A 9386-nucleotide genomic window follows, 5' to 3' on the forward strand; every position below is an offset into this window, starting at 1 on the left:
GGTTAATCTATAGTTCCTAGATAGCTAGTAGGTCGTATTTAGCCTCTTCTAGTAGGACCTTAAGGGCCTATTTATTACTTTAGGTATTCTATTAAAGGACCTTAATTTATATTTAAGGTAGCTAGAGTAGAGGATAAAGGTATAGTAATAGTAGGCTCTATAGCTATTGCCCTCTTAACTAGTTATAAGAGGGAGGGGGCTCTAGGCTATAGAAAGGAGATATAGGTCTATTAGGTATTAAACAAGGCACTCTTAGCTACCTATTAGGCTAGGGTAGGCCTCCTATAGGGGCGTTTAACCCCGGTTTGGTAGTGGTCGTCATCTTCTAGCTAGCTACTAAACTTAAAGGTAACCTTCTAATATAATTACTCTAATAGTTAGAAGGTCTAGGGTCTATATTAATAGGCCTCCCTAGCCTTCTCCTAGGCTTTGACTTTCTTTAGGCAGCCCCTATACTAGGTAGTATAGGGGCCCCTATAGGCTATATACCTATAAGGGAGTTAGCTAGAGTAGGTAAGGCACTAGGCCTCCTTAGTCTTCCCTCCCTCCCTATAGGCCTTTATACTATAATAGCTATAATAGGCTAACTACTAGTAGTATTACTAGGTATAGCCAAAGCTCTAATACCTATAGTATTACCTTAGCTCTAGAGTATCCTAATAAGGTTTATAGTCTAGTACCTAGGTATCCTAGACTATACCCTTATTATAGGCCTTCTAGGCCTCTTCGAGGTCCTATAAGCCTAAGAGTACTATAGCCTACTTCTTTTATAGGCTCTTTAGTAGCTAGAACTTAACCATTTCAATTAAGTATAGGCCTATAGCCCCCTTAAAGTCTTATTTACTAACTCCCTATAGCTCTTCCTTTTAGATTCCTTTAGCTAGGACTATATAGGCCCTACTAACCTCCTTAGCCTCCTCTCTAAAGGCTATAACTACCTATTACTTATTAGCTAAATACTAATCCCTAGTAACCTTATCCTTAAAGACTACTACTATATCTCTACTTAGAAGCTTTCTAGCTATAATAGCTCCCTAATAGCTAGAAGCCCTATTAACTACTTAGATTATCTTAGCTAGGGTTTAGGCTTTAAAGTCCTCTTATAGGCTTATATTTTATATTATAACCTCTTATAAGGTCTATAACAACATTACCTTAGCTAATAATAGGCCTTCTTAGGGGCTTATTACCCCCTATTATAGCCCTATAGCTACCTATACCTAGGTAGGGCAGGAGATAACCTTAAGGGCTTCTTTAAGCCCCTTTTTAACTTCCTTAGCTATAAGTTCCTATAGGTTTAGAACTAGGCCTATAATAGTAGTTATAAGGCCCTATAAGAGCCTATTAGCAAGGTCCTATACCTTACCCTATTTAGGGCTTAATATAAGGTTAACTAGTTATATAATAAAACCCCTTAGCTCCTTAATATCTAGGGTAAGGTAGGCCTATAATAGGCCTCCCTTTAATTAGCTCAAAGCTATAGGCCTCCCTACTTAGTAGCTTAGCAGTAGGCTTTAAATTGACATTATGTTCGGGGGCGCTAGGTAGTCTATATAATAAAAATTTTTGATAGTCGTACGAGATATAGTCAGATTATGGTCGGGTCTGGTTCCTATGCCTACGATGCCTGTTATATACCTGCAACGGCTCGTGCGTGGTTGAAAGTGGTACCGTTGGATAGCGTTTTTCGAGAGCTTTCTAGCGATGGTGGTTTGTGTGTTTTGGTGGGGTATTCGCAAAGATCCGGGTGTTTCCCTTATTTTTTCGGTAGAGGAGTAGTTAAGGTGCCAGGCTTATAACTGCCGAACGTAGTAATAAGCTTCTGGGAGCGTTGAAAGCAGTCTGTAGTAGGTGGCTGTATGAAAGAAAAGAGTGCCTTGTTAAACTATCTACAAAGGAGACAAAAAGAGTGGTATTTATAGACAAAGGGACTGGCTAATGCGTTGAACAGCCTTATATAGCTGTGGCAAACGCGTGGCTAATACGCTTAGAAGCTCTATAGCTTCCGACAATAGATGATGGGCAACGTCGGTCATTCCGGCGATGATTACTATCTGGAGTTACAGAGCGCGGCGCAGATGAGACGGCCTGATGTCGTGAGTAGTGCTGCATCCGCCCTCTCCAAGGTGACTGGTTGTCGTCCTCGTTTCCAGAGAGGTAGTCCTTGTCCCGGAGGTCGTAGTAATTAGGTATCCTGAGATTCGGCGCTTGCGGTGCGAGAGCGTGTCTTCCTCATGGACGCCCTCTGTTCCCTCAGACTTGGTAAGTAATTACGGCTGAATGGGTCTTCCTCTGGTTTCTGAGGGGATGGGAAGCCAGGAGTTGAGCGGCTTAGCTTTCTACTAAATCTATTAGTCCCCTGCATCCTGCTGAACCGCGGAACATATTGAATGACGGCGGGTGTTTGGTGATAGATACCAAATTAGATGGGTGATCATTATAATTATAGATAGTTTAGGAAACGCCGAAGGGTGTGGCAAAGGATCGCATATTCAGATTATTAAATCTTGTTGAACAAACAAGCGAGCTCCCATGCAACCAGCGTTCCCCCCCATAACCCAATCCGTAATGTGACGCCATTGAATGGATTCGTCCTGATATTTAAGACTTGCTTCAATCGCACCTGACATCTTGGAAACGAATATAGAAGAAAGGACATAGCGGCTACAGCCTGTGACCTTTAGTTTGGGACTGGGCATGACTTTTGCGTCGCCGAACTGAAGGTAGCGAAGGCCACTCCCTTTGATTGTGAGTTGCATCTGTCAAACACGTCATAATTACTGGTCCTGGAGCGTAGAATAATCGCTAATACTTTCGCCTATTGCGAGGTGTGCGCGGGAATACGGGCAGCGGGCCCCCGGCGTGACGTCGAAGACGCGCTGTAGTGTCGTTTGTACCTCCATCCAAGTGACTGAGGCGGTGGTTCCTGACCATCAGATATTATCTCCCACTTATCCGATGTAACAATTTTAAAAGCTCACAGCTAAAGCCGAACTACCCTCATTTGATACCAACATATCCTTTCCAAAGGCAACTCCCGGAAGGCCGATAACCCTCCCTATGGGGGTTGGCTATGGCTTCTGCCTGTCCTGGACTCTAGGGATGCTGTCATCTAATACTTCACCGCTGACCTCCGTTTCTGATCGGACTTAGACCCCGGGCTAAATGGATATCCGACTGAGCAGCTACCCACGGCCCACCGACAGTGCCTTCGGTACAATTGCTAACATTTTTAGCAGCAGCATAAGGACCTGAGACAGACCCTCCCTGTCCCTGTCCCCTTTGGCGCTCGAGCACCACACCTCTAATACCACACTGCAATCGGCACTCTTTGCTTTCCATCTTTGGGCCGGTTTGGGCTCCAGATCCTGGGATCATCTTGGTGCTATTTCAAACTTTGTTTCCGGTTTCACAAACGCTTCCGGTTCGGGGGAATATCTCCGCATCGGTCGGCGGAGGCGGATTGAACCGGAAGCCGTCGGGTTTTTGGAGGATGGGTGGTGGCCGTGGGAGCGGGTGCAGGGGGCTTTTAGGTCTGCTGCCGCCGCCATTGCTGCCGCTGTGAAGGCTTGAGGGTGTGTGATCGGACTTGGACGAGAGGTTGTTGCGGGACAGATGAGAGAGACTTCGAACCGGTTCAGGATGTGCCCCGGTGGACAGGAGGTTCCGCCCGAGTGTTTGAGGGCCATGCGCGGAGGGGCCTGCGGTCGAGCTCGCACTCTCGTGCGTGGATGCTGGATTGGGCAGCTGAGGTTCTATCTGGCCGGGCGCGTGGGGTATTTCGGCCCGCCCGCGTGGAATCTGAGGGGAACGGGACAATGGTGGTTCGTAATATCCTACAGGCCTAATGGCCAGTTGTGGTGGCAATTGATGGGCTGTCGAGAGTTCTGCGTGATCGGGAGCCAGGTGCCCGTGCTCGCTGTCGCGGTTATCGCCGTAATCCGGGGGTGATTTCATGTCCGCCTGGGTTAGGTGGTTAAACGGATGAGACGAGGCGCCTGGAGAGACCGGCACCTCGGAGCTGCCGGGGATGAGACCTTGGGCGTCAAAGAATTCCGCTCTCAGTTTCTTAAGCGTCTGGTTCCGCCGATGGCGCCTGCGGAGCGCTATGTAGACCCAGAGCAACATGCCGGCAAAGAGGGCGCCGCCAATGATGGCGCCAGCAATCCCTCCAGGAGATAGGGCAGCCCTATCAGCGTTTACGGCATACTGCATGGCAAAGACGGTGTCTGTGACGGTCACGGTTGCCCTGGCCGCCGCTGCGTCGCTAGCAGCCGGCGGTAGTGTCGTGGTCGCTGTCGCTGGGAGGGTGCTGTAGCACGGCGTTGCCCCTCCCAAAGCGGCCGTCCAAGGGGTAAAGGCACTATGAATCAAGGGTCAGAGGTCGGAACGACATTGGCAAGAGGCCCCAGGGGCGTACTTGGGGCAACAACTTCCGAAGATTGCATAGTAGTCTGCCGGGCATTTTTCCATCACGGCGTCTCTGGCGTCTCGTGGTTGTGGATATACGCCCATGGAGGTAGTTACGGGAGTAAACGGACAGCATTCTGGCTGGCTATCCATGCATCCCATGAACAAGACATACGATGCGGTTGGCCCATCGTCGATGAGCGTGTATCGTGCAGCCGCGCAGTGGTTGCTCGTCAGCGTTCCGCTTGCAGAGACCAGTGAATGCACGGTATCTGTCGAGAGGGACGAGGAGGCGGCTGTCTGTGATGTTGTCGGCGATGGGAACTGGGGACTAAGAAGCGAGACCGGTTAGTGATCTGCGACCTTGGAATTGACTATCTTACAGATACGAGCGTCGGCTTGAGGCTAAGACTTCTTTCTTACCGATTCATTGTCACGGCGTTTCCTGAGAGTGTGTTGAGCTGCTGACTGCATCGCACCGTGACTTGAATGAAGCCCAATAACGAGCTCCCTTCCTGAACTCGTGATAGGATGTTGTGGTTCGGGTGGATCGAGAAGATGACTGATCGAGGATACAGGTCTGACTCGGTGATTCCGAAGAAAGAGTCGGAATGGTGCCACGTTGATTTGGGATGATGCAGCACATTCGACCTCGCCGCTTGCCTGCGAGCGAACTGACCAGGTAACGAGGTTGCAGGACTGTTTCACTCCGGCAGGAGATGCACGTATACTGTGCGTTGAGAGCGAGGAGCAGCCCTGATAGCCAACGACAATGGTCTTCGGCCAGGCAGTCATGCGCAAGTTGCTTCATAACATAGATTGCCAGACGCTGCAGGCACAGGGCTGATTCGGGCAATACGTACCACATAGGTATACGCACCTTCTAATATGCAAATGCGGAACTCAAGCTGGCGGACCGTGGTCCAAGATTGGGGCAGCATCGCTGCCGTTCTAATGGGAATTTGTGGGAGGAGATGGTGCGAGACATGCCCGAGTGAATCTGCCGCCTGGAATATAATTAATCTGCATCCCAAGTCCCATGGGGGATGGGGATCATAAATTCCGCTTGACATATCACCTCTGCGGAATGTGATCGAAACCCGCAAAGCGGCGACGAGTGCAATTCAAAGCAGGCATCTTTGCAACGGAAAGTATAATTATTACGTTTTGAGGATGGCCACGAGGGAAAGCATCTGCGTGGAAAATGGTAGCATGCAAAGAACACTCACAACGCGGACTCACACTTGTTTAAGAACACAGCGAGTCTTACTGCTCGCCCCGATATCCACTTTCATGGAATGCGATCCGCCACCTGGGCTTGTTGCACGGCGTGCTTCAGCCCATCCCGGTGTCCCGAACCCAGAATGGATCAGGTATTGACCCTGTTCTACAAGCTGAGCGGCTATCGGCGGCTGGGAAAAGGGAAAATGTGGAAGATAAAGTTTGGGTGGTGTATCAGATGTTGAGGCTGCTGGTTGGCGTTTTCAGAGTAGCGATAATTAGTGAAGTACAGTACATACATACTCTAATATAACGAAGCTGTAAACAAACTACAAAGCTCCGTTCAGTAGGGTGGTTGTGTTCTTGTTTGGTTTGATGCTCAAGCTCAACTGGTCGGTAAGGTTGGGTCTTTTGGACGAAGACCGCATATTTGTCACCTGCTAAGGCAGTTCATCAGATGCGGTCCGGACTCGGGTAGGGCTGGAGCAGCTGATTTGGCGGGGAGCCAAGCGCATCAAGCCAATCCTGCAAGCAGCTACTCCGTAGTTAGTTAACTACCACAGCAAGTACAGTGGGGTCAGAAATGTGTGGCCAACCTCCGTACAGGCCTAAATTGGCATTTGGCGGTCACAGTCGTAATCCGTAATTGGTTGGGTTCATAAAGTACCCAGCCCATTACACTGAAGCACATGCCACCCGAGTTGCGAGGAGTTAGTGTAGACATCCCCGCTGCCCTGCCCCACCGCAACCGCGGCCAGCCGGGCATTCAATGGCTCAAGACGGTAATTAGCCTCGGCTCGGGCCAAAGGGCTCCATCGTCGGCCAGACCTTCCCGGCATCCCACGATGCGGCAACCCACAGCGCGCTTTCTCCGACGTGGTCTCCATTAGTGTACACAGCACAGTTTCCGCATAGCCAAGCAGCTGCCGATGCGTTGCGACGGCCTCGGACCTGAAATTGAAAGTACCTAGGCTCGCACACGGAGAACGTGTGCCGCAAATAAGGACCGAATCCTGCATTGCCAATCTCCCGCGGCTCTCTGGCAAGAAGCGACCCCACCACCCCCGGATTTGCGTCAATAGATTCCAGGTGTCTTGCCAGTCTTGCTCCTGAGGGCGGGATAGAGAGAGAGAGAGAGAAAGAGTTGTCTGAGAGCCCGAAGCCAACCCCGTCTGCGAGCTATCTTCTCGTTTCGTCTCCTTCCTTTCCACTCCCTAAAGCTCGTGCTTTTCCAGCGTCGCACTCGACGATAAGACAGAAGTTGGGATGTTGGCCGCGATTGCAAGGACAGAGGCTCGGTCTCCTGCTCTTCGAAACCTGTCCAAACACACGGCTACGCCTCTGGTTAGTGTTTGGATTTGCTCTTGATCCCCCCCCCGCCCCCTTTTTTTTTTTTTTTTTCCCTATTCCCCTTTCCCTTCCTTTCATTCCTCTCCATCCCGCGGAGTTGCGCCTCTGCTTGCTTCTTCCTTCGCGCATCATGATGCTGATTCCGCCACCTGCAGAGATTCACAGCCATGGCTCCTGCGAACAAACGGAATAACAGCTCCCTCCCAGCGGGGTATGTGGAGGACAAATCCAAGGGACCCATGCTGCGCTTCCAGGATTCGCTGCCCCGCCTTCCCGTCCCGACGCTGGAGGAGACCGCCGCGCGCTATCTCAAGACCCTCAAGCCCCTCCTCACGCCTCCTGAGCTCGAGAACAGCGCCAAGGCGGTGCAGGAGTTCATCGCCCCCAACGGCCCCGGCCGCAAGCTGCAGGAGAAGCTGATCGCCCGGCGCGAGGATCCCAAGATCAAGAACTGGCTCTACGAGTGGTGGAACGATGCGGCCTACCTCAGCTACCGCGACCCCGTCGTCCCCTACGTCAGCTACTTCTACTCGCACCGCGACGACCGGAGGCGGCGCGACCCTGCCAAGCGCGCTGCCGCCCTCACGACGGCCGCCCTCGAGTTCAAGAAGCAGGTCGACACCGGCACCCTTGAGCCCGAGTACATGAAGAAGCTGCCCATCTGCATGGACAGTTACAAGTGGATGTTCAACGCCAGCCGCGTCCCCGCGAAGCCCGCCGACTACCCGGTCAAGTTCGACCCCGCCCAGAACAAGCACATTCTGGTGATCCGCAAGAACCAGTTCTTCAAGGTCGCTCACGAGGTGAACGGCAAGCAGCTCAACACCTCGGAGCTCGAGCAGGCCTTCCGCCGCGTGTACGAGCTCGCCGGCGAGCGCGCCCCGGCCGTTGGCGCCCTGACCTCGGAGAACCGCGACGTGTGGACGGACGCGCGGGCCATCCTCCTCGCGGCCGACCCTGCCAACTCCAAGGCGATCGAGGCGATCGAGTCGGCCTCCTTCGTCGTCTGCCTGGACGACGCCAAGCCGGTGACGCTCGAGGAGCGCGCGCACGCCTACTGGCACGGCGACGGCCAGAACCGGTGGTACGACAAGCCGCTGCAGTTCATCGTCAACGACAACGGCACCTCGGGCTTCATGGGCGAGCACAGCATGATGGACGGTACGCCCACGCACCGGCTCAACGACTACGTCAATGACGTTATATTCAACAACAAGCTCGACTTCTCCGACCCGACTGTCCGCTCCAACCTCCCCGAGCCCCAGCCGATCCGGTTCGTCGTCACCAAGGAGGTCCAGGCCGAGATCGACCGCGCGGTGCGCGACTTCAACGCCGTTATCGGCCAGCACCAGCTCGCCGTGCAGGCATACCAGGGATACGGCAAGGGCCTGATCAAGAAGTTCAAGTGCTCTCCGGACGCCTACGTACAGATGATCATCCAGCTCGCCTACTTCAAGATGTACGGCAAGAACCGGCCGACCTACGAGTCGGCGGCCACCCGCCGCTTCCAGCAGGGCCGCACCGAGACGTGCCGCTCCGTGTCGGAGGAGAGCGTGGCGTGGTGCCGCGCCATGGCGGACGAGACGGTCGACAACGCCACCCGCGTCGCCCTCTTCCGCAAGGCCATCGACGCCCACCTCGAGTACATCAGCGCCGCCTCGGACGGCAAGGGCGTCGACCGCCACCTCTTCGGCCTTAAGCGCCTGCTCGAGCCCGGCCAGGAGGTCCCCGCCCTCTACAAGGACCCCGCCTACGCCTACTCGTCCTCTTGGTACCTCTCGACCAGCCAGCTGAGCTCCGAGTACTTCAACGGCTACGGGTGGAGCCAGGTCATTGACGACGGCTTTGGAATCGCCTACATGATTAACGAGAACAGGTTGGTTTTTTTCCCCCTTCCTGATCCGTCTCTCCTGTGTCGGGATTTGCCGGTATATATGGTGACTAACTCGTTTTCTTTTCTCCTTCACAGCCTCAACTTCAACGTTGTTTCCAAGGGCCTCGGCAGCGACAAGATGAGCTTCTACCTCAACGAGGCTGCCGGCGATATGCGCGACATGCTGATGCCCACGCTCGAGGCTCCCAAGGCCAAGATCTGAGAACCTTGTTTTGTGGATCGAGACAAGGACTGGTGGCGTGGGAGAGCGTGTTTGGATATCCGTTAAGGACAGGGCAGGGCAAGGGAGCGGAGGGAGCGGCGGGAGATATGTGGGTGTGCTGTTGTTCATCGTGTTAGCGAACCATGTGATGAATTGTCTGGGAGCATGTCATGCACTTTAGAACTGGGAGTAGCCGTCATGGCATCATAGACCCGACGCCATGTAGCGCTCTCTTCTCTCTAGCAGCATATCATTGTACAAAATAACGCAGCTGGCAGGCTTTGGCCGACCTCTTAACCTTCCTTGGAT

The 9386-nt window shown here is 52.9% G+C and overlaps 2 protein-coding genes across 2 annotated transcripts; one reads left to right on the plus strand and one right to left on the minus strand.

The window, feature by feature from the left end:
* Positions 1 to 3390: 3390 nt before the first annotated feature.
* P884DRAFT_271230 (uncharacterized protein) lies at positions 3391 to 4841 on the minus strand (the record flags this gene model as incomplete). Its single annotated transcript, XM_069442421.1, has 3 exons — positions 3391 to 4363; positions 4586 to 4741; positions 4834 to 4841. 3 exons carry the CDS (start codon positions 4839 to 4841, stop codon positions 3391 to 3393), a joined length of 1137 nt encoding a protein of 378 aa, XP_069295738.1.
* A 2307-nt stretch (positions 4842 to 7148) lies between these two features.
* On the plus strand, positions 7149 to 9077 carry P884DRAFT_279053 (acyltransferase ChoActase/COT/CPT; the record flags this gene model as incomplete). The annotated part of the gene is made up of 2 exons (XM_069443257.1): positions 7149 to 8857; positions 8951 to 9077. The coding sequence occupies 2 exons, from the start codon at positions 7149 to 7151 to the stop codon at positions 9075 to 9077; spliced, it is 1836 nt and encodes a 611-aa protein (XP_069295739.1).
* Between the last annotated feature and the right edge of the window lie 309 nt (positions 9078 to 9386).

The sequence above is a fragment of the Thermothelomyces heterothallicus genome (assembly GCF_042370625.1).
Source record: "Thermothelomyces heterothallicus CBS 202.75 unplaced genomic scaffold P884_scaffold_19, whole genome shotgun sequence".
Classification (NCBI taxonomy): Eukaryota; Fungi; Ascomycota; class Sordariomycetes; order Sordariales; family Chaetomiaceae; genus Thermothelomyces; species Thermothelomyces heterothallicus.